The sequence below is a fragment of the Lygodium microphyllum genome, chromosome 6 (assembly GCF_053477565.2).
Source record: "Lygodium microphyllum isolate KBCC chromosome 6, Lygodium_microphyllum_v1.1.10, whole genome shotgun sequence".
Classification (NCBI taxonomy): Eukaryota; Viridiplantae; Streptophyta; class Polypodiopsida; order Schizaeales; family Lygodiaceae; genus Lygodium; species Lygodium microphyllum.
In genome coordinates this window covers 74,993,425-75,015,190 of record NC_141140.1, presented here as the reverse complement: position 1 = coordinate 75,015,190, position 21,766 = coordinate 74,993,425, and the positions used below count along the sequence as shown (strand labels likewise).

Genomic DNA, 21,766 nt, shown 5'->3' with positions numbered 1-21,766 from the left:
ATTGGTGCTGCCTCTGCTTCCAGTCTGTCCTGGTTCCCTCACTGACGCTCCGGGCTGCGTGCAGGGACTGTTCTGTCCATTCCAGTGTATTCAGCATTCATCTCAGTCAGTGTAGATTTTCTTCCTTCATTCTCTGCTTCCTCTCTCCTCTCCTCTGTGTTCGTGTTCTTCTTTCGCTGCGCACTCTCACATGGTATCATCGCCTGATTGAGAGCACGGAGGACGAGAGAAATACCTTACTGCTGCTGTCCACAGTTCCACAACAGCCAGGCGATTCCTTCAGGAGGCTGCCAACAGGTCTATTCCAGCCAGGCGACTGCATCAGAAGGCTGTACAGCCTGCGTTTGCTGTACACAGGGGCTGCCACGTCATCCAGTGACGCAGCAACCCTGCGTTTGCTGCCAGGCGACCTCCTCTGCTGCAGGGCGACCCTCCTACAGCTTGCGTTTTGCTGTTTTGCAGGTCGCTTCTACCCTGGCTGCTTCTATCCTGCAGGCGACCTCTGTCTGGGCAAGTTCCCGGTGCTGGTGGTCTCGATTCTGGTGTTCGCCATCAGATCTATTTGCGTTTTGCAGATCCAGGTGGCTGTAGGCACTCTCTGCCTGCATCTTGGTGGTTGGTGACCACACTGTTGGTCCTATTTCGTCAGCGGCACAACTTTCTTTGGTATTTTGCAGATTGGAAGATGTCTTACCAGTTTTCAGGCTTTGAAGACTCAGAGGATGAGCTTCTTTCTCATCATTCCTCTGAGCGGAGGCGGGACTATCGTGAAGTTCGACATCGGGAAGACCCTCCTCGCACTCGTCCTTCTTCAGTCCATGCATCTCAGAGGGTTCCATCTACTGCGAAGGTTTCTTCAGTGAAGACTGCATCAACTGTGCGGATGCCTTCCTTGATTCCCTCTATCCAGGTGCCGATTCTCCCTTCCTTTCCGAAGGAAGACAAGTTGGATGGTTCCAACTATTCCCTATGGTCATGCAAGGTGGCTTGCATCCTTGATACCTTTGATCTATGGGATCTTGTTTCTTCGCCCATCGACCGACCCCCCGTGGATTCGTCCGATGGCACCTCTATGGACCGTGCAGCCTTATGGGATAGGCTCAACTCTCGAGCCCGTTCCTTTCTTTTTATGAGTCTTCATGATTCTGTTCTTGTACATGTTCATAGGTTAAAGACCGCGGTGGAAGTATGGACAAAGCTTGCGTCTTTGTATCAGCACAAGACATTTGCCCACAAGATTTCACTGGAGAAGAAGTTGCGGATGCTCAGTCTTGATGGTTCTTCTTCCATGAAGGAGCACATCACGAAGATGGAGGATATGCGAGGCGAGCTAGCCTCTCTTGGTCGTCTGATATCGTCTGAGGATATGGCGATGATTCTGTTGACTCAGCTGCCATCACCCCGATATGATGTCTTCTACACCAGCCTCATCACTACGAGAACCCGTGAGACTCTCCTATGGGAAGAGTTTTCCCCGCTTGTCTTGGAGCATGACGAGCGACTCAAAGAGGTGGGAGCCAGTGGCTCCACCAAGGCATTTACGGCTGCCACAGGTGGTGGCAAGAAGAAGAAACAAAAGAAGGAGAAGTCCAAGGACAAGAAGGAGGAGGATAAGAAGGATGCGAAGGAGAAGAAGCCGAAGTGTCCCCATTGTGGGAAGGGCACTCATCCCGAGGAGAAGTGTTGGCAGAAGTATCCCCATTTGAAGCCTAAGGAGGAGGACTCGAAGGCGGCCCCCGCCACAACAGAATCTGCGTTTGTGCATCTCTTTGTTGAGGAAGACTCTGCCCTAGCTTCTACCACACAGGAGAAGCCTTGGCTCGTCGACAGTGGAGCATCTTCACATATGACCTTCCGTCAGGATTGGCTTCAGGATCTTCGTTCCAGAGGGGGTACAGTCACCATTGGTGACAATTCTACAGTTCCTGTTCATGGAGTGGGGACTTTACCTATGTTTTCTGACAGGCGGTCTTCCTCCGCCAAAGTTCTCTATGTGCCTGATTTGGGCTTTAACCTATTATCTGTGCATGGTCTTACTCAGTTAGGTACCCGAGTCATTTTTACTCAGGATGCAGTCACAGTGGAGGATGCTTCTACAGGTGATGCTCTTTGGACAGGTACACAGGAGGGTGGGCTTTATACGCTCACAGCCTTGGCTGCGCGGACTTCCCATGAGCTTGGGCTGCTCTGGCATGCTCGGTATGGTCATTTGAACCTCGATTCTCTTCGCCGGGCTTCTAGGAGGAAGATGGTGGAGGGACTTCCTGATTTCCCTCCTCTTCACACTTTGTGCCCTAGCTGCTTGAGGGGCAAGCAGCACCGGCAGCCTCACCCGCAGGTTGCTTCTAGGCGGGCTTCTTCTCCGCTTGAGTTGGTTCATACCGACCTTTGCAGACCTATGGGCACGGCCTCCCTTGGGAAGGCCAAGTATTTGATGCTGATTGTGGACGACTTTAGTCGTTATGTGTGGCCTTATTTCCTGGAGTACAAGAGCGAGGCGTACTCCCGTTTCTGTGAGTGGCAGGTGTTTGTGGAGACCCAAACAACTTCCAAAGTCCGTGGTGTTCGAGCTGATCATGGTGGAGAGTTCACTTCTCACCTTTTCTCTCAGTTTTGCAAGGATCATGGTATTCGGGTGGAGTATTCCCATCCGAACACACCATCAGAGAATGGTGTGGTGGAGCGTGCGAATCGGACCATGATTGAGATGGCCCGATCTATGCTGGAGCATAGGAGTCTTCCTCATTTCCTTTGGGGTGAGGCGGTGGCTACAGCGGTGCATATACGCAACCGCTCTCCGACTTCGGCGTTACAGGACATGACTCCATATGAGGCTTTCTTTGGAAAGAAGCCTTCCGTGTCCCATTTTCGCATCTTTGGGTGCGATGCTTTTGTCCATGTGGACAAGAAGAAGAGGAAGACGAAGTTCGACTCTAAGTCGAGAAAGCTTATCTTCGTTGGTTATAGTATGACCACGAAGGGATATCGGCTCTACGACCCGACGACGCGGCAGGTTGAGGTGAGCAGGGATGTGATCTTTGATGAGGCTTCGGCCTCTGAGGATCCGATTGATGGTTCTATTTCCGATGTTTCTTCATCATCGACGGACCCCCCCCCCCACCTTCTCTCCCTTCACTTCCTTCCAGGATCACCCTTAGCACCCCCCCTATTCCTCCTCCTTCGGCTTTCCTTTCCCCTTTGATGGATGTGCCTTCGTCTTCTACGAGCTCTTCTACCGCCTCTTCGGGATCTTCACGGGATATACAGCCTTCTTCAGATGCGGAGGATTTACCTTCACTCGGTGAGGGGGAATCCCTCTCCGACTTGGGTGCTTTACAGGTTCCGGAGATCCCCCGATCTCCCTCACAGAAGGAGTCTCTCAGGATTCCTTTATGGTATCGCCGGCTCATGCAGGATTCAGGTGTTACTCACTTTCCTGCTTCTTCTACAGGTCCTCGTCGATCAGCCCGTTTACAGGCCCAGCGGGACAGTTCACTATGTGTGAACTATGCTCTTATGTCACAGATTCTTCAGGATTCTTAGCCTTCCACTGTGGAGGAGGCTCTTGCACAGGATATTTGGCGACAGGCTATGCAGGCCGAGCTCGACTCCATCGAGCGCAACCATACGTGGGAGCTTGTACCGCGTCCCGCGAAACGGAAGGTGATTGGTGTGAAATGGGTCTTTAAGACCAAATATCTTGCAGATGGCTCCTTGGACAAGCATAAAGCTAGGCTTGTTGCCAAGGGTTTTGCCCAGCGTGCAGGGTTGGATTACTTTGAGACTTTTGCTCCTACAGCTAGGATGTCCACCATCCGAGTGCTTTTGGCTCTTGCTGCTCACCACCGTTGGCCTGTCTATCAGATGGACGTCAAGTCTGCTTTCCTGAATGGCGTTCTTGAGGAGGAGATTTATGTTTCACAGCCTCCTGGTTTTCTTGTGCAGGGGAAGGAGGATCATGTCTACAGGCTGCGGAAGGCTCTTTATGGCCTAAAGCAGGCTCCTCGTGCTTGGTACCAGCGGATTGACCGCTTCTTTCTACAGAGTGGCTTTGCGCGCTCCGCTTATGATCCCAACCTCTACTTACGGGTTGTGGATTCTCTTTCGGTGTTCCTCATCTTGTATGTGGATGATCTTATTATTACAAGGAGCGACACTCAGCAGGTGGAGCATACACGGTCCATTCTACAGCAGGAGTTTGACATGACGGATCTAGGGATCCTTCACTTCTTTCTTGGTCTGGAGATCTATCAGATGGCACAGGGCATTTTTATCTCGCAGCACAGGTACATCTCCGAGCTTCTTTCGGAGTTTGATATGGCTGAGTGTCGGCCTATCTCATGCCCTATGGACCCTGAGTCCAAGCTACTGACCGCTGGAGTTCCTCTTACCGATCCCACTCGTTACAGGTGCCTTGTCGGCTCTCTTATCTGGCTGCTTCACACTCGGCCGGATATCTCCTTTGTGGTGGCTTTATTGTCTTCTTTTATGCAGACTCCTACCCAGGATCACTGGCAGGCGGCCTTGCGGGTTCTTCGCTATTTGCAGGGGACTCGATCCTTTGGGATCATGTATGGAGATGGGATTACCCTTTCTGGATGGAGTGATTCTGATTGGGCAGGTGATGTGGATTCGCGACGATCCACTACAGGTTATGCTTTCACCCTTGGATCTGGTGTTGTCTCTTGGAGCAGCAAGAAGCAGCCTACTGTGGCACTTTCTTCTACAGAGGCTGAGTATCGGGCCCTATGTTCGACCGCTATGGAGGCAATTTGGCTCCGTCGCTTACTCGCGGAGATTGGCTTTTCCCAGACCGGACCTACGGAGCTGCGCGTGGATAACCAGAGTGCTCTTGCTCTGGCCAAGAACCCGGTGTTTCATGCTCGTACGAAGCACATTGAGGTTCAGTATCACTATGTTCGAGAGCGGATCGTGGATTCGGAGCTGGTGGTGGTCTATTGTCCTACGGCGGCCAATGCAGCTGATCTCTTTACGAAGCCTTTGCCTCAGGCTTCTTTGCTTCATCACATGCGGTTCTTGGGTCTTCAGACTCTCCCAGGAGTTGAGAGGGGGTGTTAGCCTGCTCTTATTTAGTCTCAGTCTGTCATCTCCTGGTTGTGAGCTCCTGTCAGAGTCTGACAGGAGACAGAGGAGCTCTGTCAGTGTGTTTTCAGGCTGCTCTAGTCAGCATGCAGCCCTGGGCATTTTACAGCCCAGATCTGGGCTGTTTTTTGGGGTGACTGCCCATTATTTTGGGCAGTCGGACCAGTTCTGGTCAGTCGGACCAGAACTGGCCAGTCGGACCAGATCTGGCCATAGTCGGCCAGATCTGGCCAGGTCGGCCAGTTTAGCTGGTCGGCCAGTTTTCTGGCTGGGGGCTATTTATAGCTGCCCCCCCAGTCAGTCCAGCATTCATGCTCTGCAGGTTCAGCACTGCTCCCTCCGTCTCCGTCTCCGGCATTGGTGCTGCCTCTGCTTCCAGTCTGTCCTGGTTCCCTCACTGACGCTCCGGGCTGCGTGCAGGGACTGTTCTGTCCATTCCAGTGTATTCAGCATTCATCTCAGTCAGTGCAGATTTTCTTCCTTCATTCTCTGCTTCCTCTCTCCTCTCCTCTGTGTTCGTGTTCTTCTTTCGCTGCGCACTCTCACAGATAGTTCATCCCATCCAGCTTCTCAGAGGCGAGTAGAGAGGGTAGGACTTGCACCTACTCAGTGCAAAGATACGTTAGAGTTTGCACAGAGAAAACACGAAATGTATGAATACGACTCAAACACAATAACTTAAACAAGAACGCAATAAACGCAAACCCTAAACACAAAAGACAAAACACAAAAAAACACACACATAACCAAAGGAGAGAAAACTCTAAAGTGAATAATTTGCAAAACACGGATTAGTAGTGAGATGCTCCAATGCAAAACAAAACAAAGCTAAATGAAGGGTGCAAAATGTGTATGAGTAAAGGAGTCAATGCAACAAAAGAAGAAAGACCTAGAGGGAGGGATAATAGACCAACCTAGTGATGTCCAAAGGGACCTAGAGAAGTATTGGCTTAAAGGTATAGCCATCAACAAGTCAGTGCCAATGAAAAGCATGATGAGGTGGGAAAGTTTGCCTAGGGGGGGATGTAAGAGGAGACCCTTTAATGAAAAGCATGATGAGGTGGAAAAGTTTGCCTAGGGTGGGATGTAAGAGGAGACCCCAAAAGGGATGCAAATAATGCAATGGGTAAGGAGCCAGCAAACCAATCAAATAATCCTTTAGGAGTACTGAAAGATATAGGCTACCGATGTTGTCCGTGTATCATATGTCCAATGGCAGCAACTGTATCGGAAGGAGTAAATGGGGCAATAGTGGAAGGCATAGCCCCATCGGATTGTCCAACAAGAGTGGAAGCAATCATAGCAGTCTATTGTGGTTTCTTAGGTAACAAACCTTGGGCCTTGGTACAACATTCTTTGTCCACAAGGCCTGATCTCTTTTCTTTGTAGGGAGTCATTACCAAATGAGTTTGGTGTCTTTGTTTTTGTCTAAGGGGTATCACCCTTTTTCTGAGTTGCCTTCATACCTTGAGAGTTCTTGCCACATCCGATTTTCTCTTGCAAAGAAGGGCCAACTAGACCCCTCTCTCAATAAGAATGTAGGGAGAACTTCTTGTGGACTTTATCATGTATCCTCGCATAACACACATAAAAGGTTGACAATCGGAGCAATGAGATAATGTATTGGATGAAGTGGAAATACTTTTTAGACAACTTGTTAAAATATATATATAACCTAATCGTCAAGTGACTTCGATGAGCTCGTAGTGGTAGCCTCAACGAGTAACCGCTTATATTCAGCCAACTAGACTTTCAAATCACCCTCCTCCTTAATGAAAAACTCCTAATGCTCAAAGTCGAAATTGATACGTCGAGTGCGATCTTGTGTTGCATAGCGGTCAATGGGATGACTCCAACACTCAAATATGAGGGGAAAATGTTGTAACTAAGAGTAGAACTCAAAAAGCAACCCTTGCATTAACTGAACATTGGTTGTGGGATTGCAGGCTCTCTATTAACAGACGTCATCAAGATGAGCAAGTTGAGGATCCAACATAGACTCTAGACTAACAACTAGGTCCCAAAGACCCTAAGATTCAAGCACTTGTTGCATGAAGTTTGACCAAGTGGTGAAATTCGACCTGTTAAAACAAGTCTTATCCGTGAAGGCATTCTTGACCCTAGCAACAAGAGTGGTAGAGCTATAGTGAAATGTCCCCCTAAGGTCCAACCTACACACGAGACATAAACTGAATATAAAAGGGACTCGACATCAAACTCACCTCCCAACCACAAAGCCACCTCGAGCTTGGAAGCTAGCAGCACTTTGGGCCATGACCACATCCCAAGGTTTGGCGTCCCATATCACCAACCCACACCATCCCAATGTACGAATGCATTGGCCAATGGTCCAAGAGTCCAAGAGTGGTGATCACACAATAAATGTGCACAATAGGGCCTTGAGTCCTATTTACAAGACTGGACTTAGGACTATTGCCCTAACCCCAAGGTGCCCTTAGTGCATTCACACTAAGTTACCTCATGACCACTATGACTAGAAATACTAGCGCCCATGCAAATATCCATAGAGATAACACTTCCCCTTATGAATGATTGTTGTCCTCAGAAATATCCTTAGGAACGAAGTGAGGAAAACGACTCTTCAATGAACATACCAACTCCCTGTTGAGAGTATAGGCATATGAACTCTCCTTATGCAGGAGTGGATAAGGGCAGGCGCGTGTAAATGGTCCTGAGGGGAAGGTGTCCGAGCCACCTTTGATCCTTCAGCTTCCCTCACCCTCATTACACCATTAAGTGCACATGAGTCTTCAACTTCTACCTCTTGCCTCTTGACCTCCATAGCCACAACTTGACCCACCTCTATTGGAGGACCTAGGGAGAGCAAAGGAGAGCATTTCAGCTCAAGGTTCCTCTTGAAGATCTCCTCCCCAGCTCAGGGCACTTCAGCATGGCGCATTAAACGTGGAGATTGGGCGATGTGGAGGGCAGCATTGCGGTTTCTCCCAAAATTGGTGCAGATTTCACTGACGCCAGTTCAGCTCCTCGACGTGGCTTGCTATGTGTGCAATCATCTCGGTTATTATGGGGCTTTCATTGCCCCCCAAGAGGGCTATCTACAGCTAAGAGGGTTTAGAGAAATCCCCTCTCTATTACCCACAATTAGCAAAACCCTAATTGTGGCAGCCATAGCCAGGAAGGTTCAAGCTTTCTTATTCTCATTTTTTTCAATCTAGGCATTATCAACAATGATTTTAATCACTGAAAAACCCTTGTCAAGATTTGTTACTGCCCTGTGGAGCTTAAATGCAGAGTCTCTTCTCATTCCATGGGCACTCCTAAGCTCATAAAGATCGACCTTCATTATAAGTAGAAAAATGGAAGTTGGTACAAGTGCTTCTTAGCACTATTGATGCATTCAACTGATGTTTCTTACTGTTTGCTACTGGTAAATCAAAGAAATGAGTATTATTGTACTCTCCTCTGATTCATCCCATAGCACACAGTTGATTGATAAGCCTTGTTCCACCAAGAACTCCTCTAATAGGCCACATTATCAGGAGGAGCCAAAAGTGCACCTCACTAAAACCAAGGAAAACAATCAAGCACAAAAAAAGGGTTGGTCAAAGGCAAGGACCACCTAAGTCCTATTTCGAAATACTTCATATGTATGATTTTCAACCATTCTCAACCTTGAAGTTTTAATTGTAAAATCTACATTACTGTCGTACTTCCACTAGTGGCCCCTTGTAAAGGAATAGACACTGCTACTTACACTAAGCAAGTAGTAAGACCTTCCTATGGCCTCAGCCTAAGCCGACCTTCGTCCTCAGATTCGTAAATTTGATGGCAAAGACTTTCACCCTTGCCAAGTACTCATTAAGTACAAAACGATGGAGAGAGATCATAGGCCTCTCATTCTAGGGACTAGAGCTGTTGATCCTACAAACCTTTCTAATGTGGAGGATGATCAACGTGCTCAAGCAATAGTCATGTTACACTTAGATGAATCCTTGATTCATCATGTTGATCAGCTCTCCACTGGCAAGGAAAAATGGGATGAGCTTGAAAAGCTCTATGGTGCTACATGTAAAAACGCTAAGATTTTTCTTGAGATCGAATTCTTCAGCTTAGAATATAGAGAAGGAGAAGACTTGGGAAAATTTATTTCTCATATGAAAGGCCTCATGACACAGCTTTCTTCAGTGCAAGCACCAATCCATGATGAGGATACTATTTCCATTCTTTTAAAAGCAATCATAAAGGTCTTTCCCACACTTGTAACAACCCTTACTAATATTTCCAATCCTACCTTGGCAAGTACCATCCAATCCTATTTGGATGAAGAAAAAAGGAATCACAAAGAAGGAAGCACCAGTCAAACATCTACTCTAACATCCCATGACCAAGTCTTGGTGCATACAGTTGTCAATAAGTGTACCTTCAGTGCAAGCACCAATCCATGATGAGGATGATATTGCCGTTCTTTTAAAAGCAGTCAAAAAGGTCTTTCCCACACTTGTAACAACCCTTACTAATATTCCCAATCCTACCTTGGCAAGTACCATCCAATCCTATTTGGATGAAGAAAAAAGGAATCACAAAGAAGGAAGCACCAGTCAGACATCTACTCCAACATCCGGTGACCAGGTCTTAGTGTATACAGTTGTCAATAAGTGTATCTTTTGTACAAAGAAGGGATATATTGCAAAAAACTGTTGGAAAAAATACCCAGAAAAGATGAAATGTAATAAATGCAAGAAGACATGACATATTATAAGTAAATGTCCTAACCATCCTGAAGTACCTAAGGAATTGGAGGCCAATTTTGGCTCCCAATCCACAAATGCTCGACTCTTCCGAGTCTTATATCCCTTCTGCCTATAGCCATCCTTGTAAGCCTGTTCTATACAGCCATCCTAATTTGGGTTTTTTTTTTTAGGAGAGGGGGTGTTGAGAGTATAGGCATATGAACCCTCCTTATGCAGGAGTGGATAAGGACAGGCACGTGTAAATGGTCCTAAGGGGAAGGGGAAACCCTAACCCTAGCCAGTTGGGGCTATATAAACAGCCCAGGAGTCTATATCAACTTTTGAGTGAAAGTGACCCAAGTTGTACTTTCATGAGCAACTAAATAAGCAAGACTTGTTCTTGTACTTATGAGCTCTTCTCTCCCTCTTGCACATACTTCAATCTTGGCTTTCACTCTGATTTTCACACTCCCAAGTAGCCTCCACCTCCGAGTGGTTTTTCCACTTGACCAAATACTTGAGATAAACAGTCCGACAAGATCGTTTGCTCCTAAGGTCAGAACCAATTCGAGGTCGAATGGAATGTAACAAGTAGTATCCTCAAGCCATGGGATTTCCTCAATCGTCGGAGCAATCTATTCACCTTGTCCTAATCATTCTTTCAAACAATTCACGTGGAACACAAGATGAACTTAGATTTCCAATCATAGAATACACTACTTATCTTCTTGGTATTTTGAAAAGGATCACAATATCTCAAAGATCATTTATAGCACTTGCCGATAGTCATTGAATCAAAGTGCTTTGGGACTTTAAAGTGAACCCAAATGCCCTTCTAGAGCTCTTTGGTAATAAGATGTTGGTTAGCATAAAACCTAGCACAATCTTGGGCTACTTTAATGCTTTTCCTCACAATCGTCAGCATCTTATGCATATTGTGCTGAAAGTCAACTATAAACTACATTATCACCCCCCTAAGCTCTGTGACAATCGATGGTTTCTGCTCATAATCATACATAAGCATAAACGGGCTATAAATAGTAGCCAAATGCTTAGCACTATTATAAGCAAACTCAATCTAAGGAAGATAACATTCCCAATCATATTATCTATGGGAGACATATACGCGAAGCATATCCTCCATGGTTTGATTTGTCCTTTCGGTTTGCCCATCAGTTTTTGGATGTTCGGAGGACAACAAGAACAATCAAGTTTCCAACTTTTGAAAGACCATTTGCTAGAAATGGCCAATAAACTTAGGATCCCAATCACTGACTATTTCATTATCATAAAGTCTATAAAGTTGTTCAACATGGAGACCAACCAACTCATGGCTTTTTACGGTCATCTTTACATGAATGAATCAAGCCATTTTCATCAATCAATCAACCACAACCTAGATTGCATCATGACCTCAATTCATATAAGACAATCCTACTATAAAATCCGTAGAAATCCTATTCCATTTCCTATCAAGGATTTGTAAAGGGAGATACAACATCCCCACCTATCTATGTCATTCAAGTTTATTAAGATAACACTGCACACACACAAGCACATAAGACTCGACCATAGTCTTAATAGGCAACCAATAAAAATGATGAGTAACAAAGGCCAAAGTCCAGTGTATGCCAAAGTGTCCAACACTCTGCCCATCATGACACTCGTACAAAATTTTATTGTGAATATCCTTATCATTGAGCACGCATACTTGTCTCATTTAAAAAGTAATCCGTTTCAAATGGAATACTTTTTCTATCATCTTTCTCTCAGTAGCTAGCCTTCGAGCATCCGGACCACCTAAGCTTCCTGGGCTACTAGATTTCTCTTTAACTAGTTGCCAGATCTTATCAAAGTGAAGATCGGTTTGGCCATTGCTTCAACCTTCCCGAATTCCTGCAGATTCAGGTCGTTTTCTACCACCGGAACGTCTTGAAATAATTCCCATATGGTGCAGGAGACTCAATTGATCTAGACTCAGAAGCTGGGATTTGACCCTTTCCATCGATCGATTGGGCCAAAGCATTTACTGGCTTAAAGACCTAAGAAAGAATTACTAACTGGTATTTGCGCAATTTTTCCCGTTGCTTTTACGAAAACCCCCCAACTACCTAATACTACGTAGACTCATCAAACAGCGCTTTATTATCTTCTCGAATAGCTTTATTTCTTGCGTTGCTTCGGGATCTAGCCCAAACTGTTTGGCATTTGGCAACGCCCTTTGAGAGTGTTGGGAGAAAGATAGAAATCAATCGAAACTGAAGAAAGACAAGGCATTGACTTTAGGAATTTGACTAAGAGCATCAACAACCATATTAGTTGCACCCTTATTATAGTGACTTTCGAAGTCAAACTTCTACAAAAGCTCCGTCCATCTTGTCTTACAACCACGAAGATTAAGTTGATCACAAAGGTATTTCAAAGGGTGGTGGTCAATCTAAATAATATACCGAGCATTGTATAAATAATGACCCCATACTTTAAGCACATGGATAACTACCAACAATTCCTTCTCTTGGATGGTATAACATATTTGGGCTTCGACGGCCTTATGGCTCTTTAATGCAATAGGTCGGTCATCCCGATAAAGGACAGCACCTAAAGCATAATCACTCGCATCTGTATGAACCTCAAAAGATTTATCGGATCAATAATTTGCAACATTGATAAAACAAGCATAATTTGTAACAAGCTGTTTCAATGTTTGAAAATATTAATCAAGCTCACTAATCCAAATAACAAGCAGACTAACGTGCTTCTATTTGTTTTGGATATCTTTAAGCAAACGTATTAAGGGATCAACAATATGAGCATAGTCCTTAATGAATTTTCAAAAGAACCCCGTAAAATCTTTAAAAAATTTTACTTGCTTAATGGTCACAAGAATTGGCCAATCGAGCACTACTCGTACCTTTTCTAAATCAATTTGAATGCCATCAATGGAGATGACATGACCAAGATATAACAGCTTTGTGCAAAAAAAATTGCACTTGGATAATTTAATAAATAATTATTCTCGTCGTAAGAGACGTAAGACGACACACGTATTTCGCATGCTCCTCCAATGACTTACTATAAATAAGGATGCCGTTCATGAAAACGACTCCACTTTCCTAAATACGAACGAAACAAATCATTCATCATTTACTGGAAAGTTGCGGAAGCATTGGTCAATCCAAAAGATAGGACCAAAAATCTAGAGTCCATACTACATTCGAAACGTAGTTTTCAAGATATCCTCCGAATCTATTCGTATCTGATGGTATCCAGACCTTAGGTCGATTTTGGTGAAATAGTGTGCGTCATTCTGGACACTGCCGAACAACACAATCCTCAAGCTGCTGATCAGGAAAAGACTGATGTACAGCAATGCAGACAGAGGCCTCGATGCCAGGGAAGGCAGGTTGCAACAAAGCACAGATGCATGCAGGATAGAAACACAGCCTTAAAAAAAGACTGAAACCTGCCACACCAGCCAAGAACAGAGAATAACCTGTCCTGAATAAAAAACGCAGATCTGTCCAGGAAGGCCAGCTCAAAACGCAGATGTGCAGAATATAATACAGCCGCCTGGTCACTTTTGGAAACATCAACTGGAACAGTGTGCAGATTTAAACTTTGAAAAAACTTTGATAATTGCTTTGACGAAATTAAGCACATCACACATCCACGTGAGTCGTCTTTCAACTGCATTTATGTCTACTCTACTTGGCCGTAAAATACCATATCAAGGTACCTCATAACCTGATTCCTCTCGGGTGACCTAACACGTATACTCTCAATATTAATGTCTCACAAGCATTGGCATTCAACCAAATTCATGGTTTCTGTTACGGTACCTCTCTCCTTATCCTTTTTCTCCATCATTATGGAATTGTAGCAAGATGAATGTTCCACATAATCAACTTGTAATGATCAAGACTTACGATGCTTGGCGTGGTTCTTCGTTCTGAGAAGACTTTAGGTTGGAAGCCGCGCTCTGCACTAGTTCACTCAAGCAGGCGGACCGCAACAGGCGCAAATCTCTTCTCACCTTTGTATCAAGAACAGGCCATCAGAATCACTGGGATTCTGCATTTGGGAATGCAAGATGCTGCAGATTTTGGGAGTACCTGGCAAAGCCTTCGAAAGTAGAGGGCCCTGCGGTGCTGATTGGAGTTTTTGTACATCAGGCGCTCAAAGATGGTGGACTCATTGCCAAGCTGAAGCAACGCAGCCTTCAGACGGGGCTCCACGTCCGTGAAGAAGACCTCCACCGTATTCATGTCCCAAACTCTTTGCATTCACCCTACAGAATAGAAGTTAAAAGCCTTCTTCCCCGTTTTAAGAAAGAGTATGTATCTCCTTTTGTAATGCCAAGGAGAGTTTGTCGACCTCTCCACGCGGGGTGCGGTAGCACGGCGATTCTCCGGAGTTGAGCAAAGAGGAAAGAGAGTGGCAGTCAAGGCCCGGGAGCACGCACGTCGCACGGGGAACCCGGAGCCCAGGCGAGAGCATATGTGTGGGTGTGTGTCTATGTGTGAGTGAGTTAAAAGGAAACGTGATTTCCAATATGAGTATGTCTGGGTGTGTGTCTATGTGTGAGTGAGTTAAAAGGAAACGTGATTTCCAATATTAATCTAAAAACTTCTCAATCTTCTATCTAACTATCCTACTAGGCGCTCCGCCCCTAGGCTCGAAGCGCCGAGGCGGATGTGATTTTTAGGGGGAAGGGGAGGTGCCAGCGTTCTCTTTTTTTTTGTGGGGGAGGTGGGAGGGGGGGGAGGGCGGGTGCCAGACCGCGTTCTCTTTTTTTTTGTGGGGGAGGTGGGGGGCTGCCACGTGGCACCCACCCCCCACCTCTCCTTAACTAATAGTATAGATATATTAAGGAATGGTTTTAACCTTTTCACGTGGCACCTCGCGAAGAGGAGAGAGAGTGGCAACCAAGACTCAGACATGCCAAAGAGAGTGGTAGTCATGACTTGAGCACACCCATCACAAAGCCAAGCTGAGAGAGAGAGAGAGAGAGAGAGAGAGAGAGAGAGAGAGAGAGTGTGTGTGTGTGTGTGTGTGTGTGTTATAACACTAGTTTTTTTTTAATATGCATGTAAAATAGTATCAATAGTGCAAGGTTATCATAACGTAAAAACATGTCAATAGTCCAAGCTTATTATAATGTAATGTTAAATATTAACCTTAACGCACAATAATATAACATTTTCTTGTTCTAAACTCTTTAAAATACACATTTTTATTCTTAATCAATAATATTTTCAATATTAGAGTACACGTTAATATAAAAGATTAATATTAATCAGAATGTTTAATCTTTTAGTAAAACATTTAGAATTAGAACATTAATATGTAAAATTTCTAATATACAATGTTAATATTTAAAAACATTTAAATTTTTAATATTAAAAAATATTGAAGGTCTTAAGACTAAATAACTTTAATATATAGTATTAATATAAGAATATTTTTATATTTGTAGTAAAATTTTATATTATTAAAATGTTTATGACTTACAATAAGTGTGTTAATAAAACGTGAATAAGAATGTTTAAATAATAAAAAATGTATTATATTTGTATTTGAATAAACAAATTATTTTATATAAGTAATGTTTAGAGTAGCTCAATATTAAATTAACTTGCCTTTAATTATAAGATTTTTAAAATTAATTTATAAGTTTTTTATTGGAAATGTCAAATAAATTTAATATTATAATCTTTTATTGTTAAAGTGGATTACTAAATCGTGTTGTACTTCTAAAACTATTTAGTATACTAAACTTATCAACTTTAAAATAATCTTTTTAATCAAAAATTTGCCTCGTCACTTGGCATCACGTTGAGGCGAGAGAGTGGATGTAAAACCACCCAACAAGAGCTAAGTGAGGAGGAGTAATAGTTGGAGTCAAGAATAGGGAGCAAACATGCAAATCCAACCACAGAGAGAGAGAGAGAGAGAGAGAGAGAGAGAGAGAGAGAGAGAGAGAGAGAGAGAGAGTGTGTGTGTGTGTGTGTGTGTGTGTATCATAAAAGCGGTTCTTTTATATATTAATGTTAAAATATCTCAATAATTAAGGATTATTATAATGTAAATTTAATATTAGCATTAACATGTAACCATATAAAATTTTCTTATTATAAAGTTTTTAAATAGATATGTTTTTAACAAACATTATTTTTGAATATTACATTGTACTTTCATATGTAAATTGTTAATATTAAAACCTTTGAAATTAAGAATATTTATATTTTTAATTAACAATGTCAATACAAAAAACTTTAATATGGAATGTCAATATTTAAAATATTTCTGTTGAAATATTTGTATAATCAATGGTTTTATTAATAAAATGTTTAAACATTAATATTATACTAATTTGATATTAATTTTTTTATCTTATAACAAATCATTTACTAAATTTTAATATTAAAATATATTGATATTAGTAATATTTTGATTAGCTTAGTATTAAATTAACTTACCTTTAATTATTAAAAAAATTAAATTAACTTCAATATAACAAATTTACTACTACAATTGTATATTTTGAATGTCAAATTGATTTAATATTGTACTCTTTACTATTAAAATTGATTACTAAATAGTATTTTATTTACAAACATCTATTCTATATATTAATGAAGGTTTTTGACCTCTCCATGTGGCCTTTCAAGCCTTTTCTTGCAATCCCAAATCACTATCTTTTGCACACATGGCCTTTGAAGCTTTTTTTGGATGTTTCTACTCCAAAGATGGTTGACTTTGTTTCAGGTTTTGACACTCATTCAGGGGATTTTGGCCTACTCCACATGTATTGGTCATAAGAAAATTAAATTGAGCACCAAAATGTAGATATGTGAAGAATAAAATGTAGTTTTTGAAAAAAAAATGGATAGAATATACTTTTCATGAGAATTAATGACATTGAAAATTGCGAACTTCAAAATATTAGCTTGTCTGGCTTTTATATAGAGAGAGAGTCTATTTTGAAAAAGAATTTTTTCACAACATGATGTTGGACCCTCCTTCATTGGAGAATCTTTTTTTTTTCCCTCCAAGGGAATCCAACTACAAACTTCAAAGACTTGCCAAGTCAAAGAGGATGACCACATCACGATTGATCTTCCAGCATGGAAGGTAATCCAAAATTAGATAAAATTAGTGTATATTTGTAACAAAAGCTCAAGAATGAGTTAGGAGGTCTCGTAAAGCAACTTAAGAATATAGTTACTTAGATTGTTCTAGGATGAATGGCTTTGATCCCTAAAGCATTCCCCCCTTCGCCTCCCCCATGTAATGAACCGGGCATATGGGAAAATACAAGTCACACTGATGGTATAAAAGGTGTAAGAGGGTTTCCTCAGGCATCACGGAACTATCAAGAAATCTCTCTTCCACCTCTCTTCAGCTCTCATGACTTCTCCTTCTTCATGCCTTTCTCTCTCCTCTTCTTTTTCTCCTACAGTCTTTCTCTCTCTTCTCTCCCTTAGTTAGGCTAGCTAGGTCTCCTTCATTACAGTTGGTATCAGAGCCTTGTCATTGATCCTTCTTCTTTCCTTAGATTTAGGCTCCTTACATTTTTTCATAGTTAGAAAATCCTAGTTACACAGTTCCCACATGTACATAGGGAGTACTCAGACAAGCTGTCGGCCTTCTTGAAGACTATGGCAGCCTTTCTTGGGGAGCTCACTGGAGGTTTGACCACATCTGGAGGCAAAAGGGCAAGAATGGCAGCTCATTTTTACTTCACATAGCAATTTTAGGCGTGCCTCTTCCAAGAAGACCCCTCTAGAATTAGGGAAAAGACTAATCGTGACTATCTTTTACAAAAGTGGGTTTTCCCCCTTCTCTCTCTTAGGACCCTCAAGCTGCCATGGAAGCTCCAACCCGAAATCTTGCAAGATCTCTCTCCCCCTTCTTCTAGGGCTTGCATGGCACCTCCATCCACTTTCTTGGGACCTTGGGCTCACCCTGGAGTACCTGAGTGCCATCCCATACCCTGCTAAAGCCCTAACAAGCTCCTAGGCTTTCCGTTAAACATAGGTCAAACTGCACTTGCCACAGTAATGTCGGTCATGATGGTTTGCCATGAAAGTTTCAGCCCCATACTCTGCATTGGGGCACTCCTTTCGAAGGCATTGGACCTTCCTAGAATCATCCACCTTGTAAAATTGCAAGACCGCGAGTTTAACCTTCTTCTTCTTGTGCTTAATCTTCTTTGGATTGGTGTAATGTTGTAATTAGCAAGGGTTTGGCCATCCTCAAGCTGCTTTCTGGCGAAGACAAGGCATTGCTGGTCAAGAGGAATCTCTTCCTTGTCGTGAATCTTGGCCTTCACATTGTCGATAGTGTCAGAGGACTCGACCTCTACCGTGATGGTCTTACCGGTCAAGGTTTTCACAAAGATCTGCATCATGATGACCGTTGAAGAGAGCCAAGCTCCAAACGTGTTCCTTCGTCGCTCTCCAGACATGATGGTCTTCAGCGTTAAACCCCAGCTCCAAGCACTCATTTGGTCCCACTTTTGACCTCCTTGGCTAACATTTCATCTTCTTGGCACTTCCCAAAACCCTATTGTGGGCAGCAACCATGGCAGCCATGAAACCTTCAAGGGAGCTCAAGGTACATTGAAGACCCTTCAAATTCTTGTCCTGAGAGCCTTGGGAGCAGCCACAAGCTTCAACAAGTGCGAGCCACAAGACATTGAAGGCTCCATACGACCATGGGCTGCAAGAAGGAGAACAACCATGAATTTCTTGGAGTGGGTAGCCACTATCTCTTCCCCAAGCTTAAGCAAGGTATGTCTCATGGTTCTTGGTCTCTCTTCTCCAACCACTTGCTAAGCCCAATCTCTTGCTTGGAGAGATTAAAGAATTACATGAATTCTTGTTTAGGCTGAAGCTAGGGATTACCAATTGATTGCCTTCTTTCATTATGCACTTCTTGAAATGCATGCATGATTGAGCACACTTCAAAATTCTTTCCTATTGGTTGAGAATTCAACTCCTAATCCATAATCATGCTTGGTCTTGATTCTTGATCATTAAGCCAAAAATTGTAAGAAAGGGTAAGTGATGCAATCAGTGAGTCACTGATTTGCAGAGGTAACCCCTTTCTCCATCCCATTTTCCTTATTGATCATGCATATCATGAAAGGCCCAATCGTCAATTTATAAATGCATATCATGCTAGTTGCTTAACAATAAATGTCTGCCATGCATATTCCGGGTGAGGAAAAGCCCGATGCCAAGCAAGGTGGCAAGATAAAAGAGGGGTGACCCCCCCTTGCCATCAAAGACCCTGAAGGGGTGCACGGCCCGGGCATAACTTTGCCCACCTCCCAGTGATCTGAAGCCCAAAATTTGTTTGCAGGTGCAAGTACTCTAAATAGGTGGCTCAAGCCCCAATCATTGACATCCAAGCACCTTGCACATGTATGGATAGCAAATGGATGACTTGTGGATATATAACAGATGTATACACATGTATTGGTAGAGAAAATGTATGACTTGGTGGATGTATGATGGCTAAATGCACATGTATTGGCAAAGAACATGTATGACTTGATGGATGTATGGTGGATGTATGTAGTGGGAGATAGGTATACCATGTCGTCTCAGCTCTGAAAATTCAATTACAGCAAATTTTGCATATTTATTGTGAGAAATATTTTTGCATGGCCTCATAGAGAGGATCAAGGGCTCCATTTCGAATCAAGAAGCTCGGCGATCGAAGCTCCCTAGCTCGAGATATTGCAGTTTTTGTGATAGGGGGTCCTTTGGATTGCACCTAGTATGGCAGGTCATAAGGGTAAATCCAAGGCCCAGGAGGACTCCCAGCGCAAGATCAGAGATTCCCGTGCATCTATGAATGATCCTAGCTGTGCCCAAGAGGATCGTAAATACATGCTTGAAGAAGGTGCCCTCGAGACAGACCGTTTTGCTATGCTTAACGACACACTATACCAACATGAAACCCATCGGCATCGAGAGTTGGAACACCGCCATAGGGAGATGGAAAACCGCAAAGATCAGCGTCATAGAGAGATGATGGCTAAGATGGACTTGCTTGTAGAGTGCATGGGAACCCTCATCTCCACCCTCTCACCCTCCTCGGCTCAGCCCAAGGAGCATGGTTCTCCTCGTGAGACCAATCGCCCTTCCCCCTTGGAGACGGGACGTGGCCAGCTAGGTTTTGGTAGCACCCATGGTTTTCCCCATAGCACCTATGAGTTGGGCGAGCCCTCTACGCGACATGATGAGCCCATCCTCCCCTCACTCGTGACGAACCCTTCCAGCCCATCCTTGGGACAGCAGCTTCCCCATAGTGGAAGCTATATGCAAGGGCAAAATGCAAATTTTGGGCAGCATAGTATGTAGGGTGCACATGGGTAGTATGCATATGGTAATGGGCAGCATGCACATGGCAATTTTGGGCAACAAGGCCCCAATGTTCAGTTTGGTTCGCATGTATTGCATGGGCAGCATGGAAATTTTGGGCAGCAAGGCCCTAATAATCAGTTTGGCCCACATGTAATGCATGGGCAGCATGGCACCTAGGGACATTTTGATTAGCAAGGTATATATGGGCAGCAATGTATATATGGGAAGCATGCAACACATGGCATGCATGGGCAACAGGGCCAAAATGAATTACGTGATAAGATTGTCTTTACTAAATTTAATGGGCAATCCTCATCCCCGGCTGAGTTAGAGGAATGGACCTCTAAACTCAAAGCCTACTTCCTCATTTAACCCCACACTAATGAGGCCAAAATTGTCTTCACCTCCCTTCACTTGGAGGGCTTTGCCCACACATGGTGAAGGTACATTCAAAGGGAAAACCAACAATTTGTGATTGTGAAGATTTCAAGATGCACATGGTTCAAGTTTTTGTCTCCCCCGTAGAGAAGGAACGTTTGGCAAGGCAATGGTATCATTTTGACCAGCGTAATCTCATTGTGCGAGAGTATACTAACCAGTTTATGAACCTATCCATGTATGTGGAAGTTGTCAGTGCTGAGGCCAAATTGCATGAATACATTTATGGGCTGGATTTGAATCTCTCAGTTGATGTAATGGCTCAAAAGCCAACCATCTTGTTTAACGCTATAGAATTGGCTAAACGGTATGGCAGGAAATACCGCCGCAATGAGGGCATGTAGCCCATTTCAAGACAGCAAAGATACCCCACTAGGCAGCCCCCACATGCTGGAAATTATCGCAACAATAGTGCATTGAATGGTAGCCCCAAGATGCCAACTTATCTGACTTTTAATGCTGAGAGAAAACATGGTAGTTTTGGGACATCACCTCCGCCCAAAGGTGACACAAAGTATGCTGAAAGTAAGACTCAGAATGCCTTAGGTTTGAATGGCCAAAGATTCATTTCCCTAGATGTTGTTAAGGACCGAAAGGCTAAGGGTTTATGCTTTAAGTGTGGGGATAAATACATGCCCGATCATGCATCCCAATGCCCATTTAACAATGCCATTGTTAGGTTTAATAGCATGTATGTGTTGGAAGATTGTGATAGAGCGGATGAGGACCCACATGACACACCACCAATGATTACACATGCCGAAAATGCAGAATTTGAAGAGGATCTTGACCCTAATCAATTATATGATTCTTTGGATGGGTTCCCATTTGACCCTGGTGGCTACCCCGCATTTGGCTTGCCTGGAACTGATACTTTACTCCCCCCCCAACTTACCCCCATATCAGTTTGCTCGATCTCCATGGATGCATGGACGGGTTCTAGGAGCCCGAGCACTCTTCGGGTACATGGAAACATTAATGGCAAGAATGTATATATCCTCATAGATAGTAGCAGCACACACAATTTTGTGAACAAATCCACCCTTGCCCATCTCACATGTATTCCTATTGAATTACAGCAACCTCTAAAAGTCCAAGTGGCTAACGGGAGTGAAGAGATAAGCACCCATGTAT

The 21,766-nt window shown here is 43.6% G+C and overlaps 1 protein-coding gene and 1 pseudogene across 2 annotated transcripts in view; both read right to left on the bottom strand.

The window, feature by feature from the left end:
* The window catches only part of LOC148034690 (uncharacterized), a 32,605-nt gene extending 18,255 nt beyond the window's left edge, over positions 1-14,350 (bottom strand). Inside the window, exons 1-3 of one of the 2 annotated variants that reach the window (XM_087679664.1) lie at positions 14,172-14,350; positions 13,928-14,103; positions 13,742-13,848 (exon numbers count right to left, since the gene is read on the bottom strand). In XM_087679664.1, the coding sequence (XP_087535790.1) occupies positions 13,742-13,848; positions 13,928-14,098 (278 nt within the window). In that variant the 5' untranslated portion in view covers positions 14,099-14,103; positions 14,172-14,350. The remainder of the gene's footprint in view (positions 1-13,741; positions 13,849-13,927; positions 14,104-14,171) is intronic. The other variant, XM_087679665.1, reaches the window with a different exon arrangement.
* A 3,483-nt stretch (positions 14,351-17,833) lies between these two features.
* LOC148034689 (ubiquitin-ribosomal protein eS31z fusion protein pseudogene) lies at positions 17,834-18,225 on the bottom strand (annotated as a pseudogene).
* Between the last annotated feature and the right edge of the window lie 3,541 nt (positions 18,226-21,766).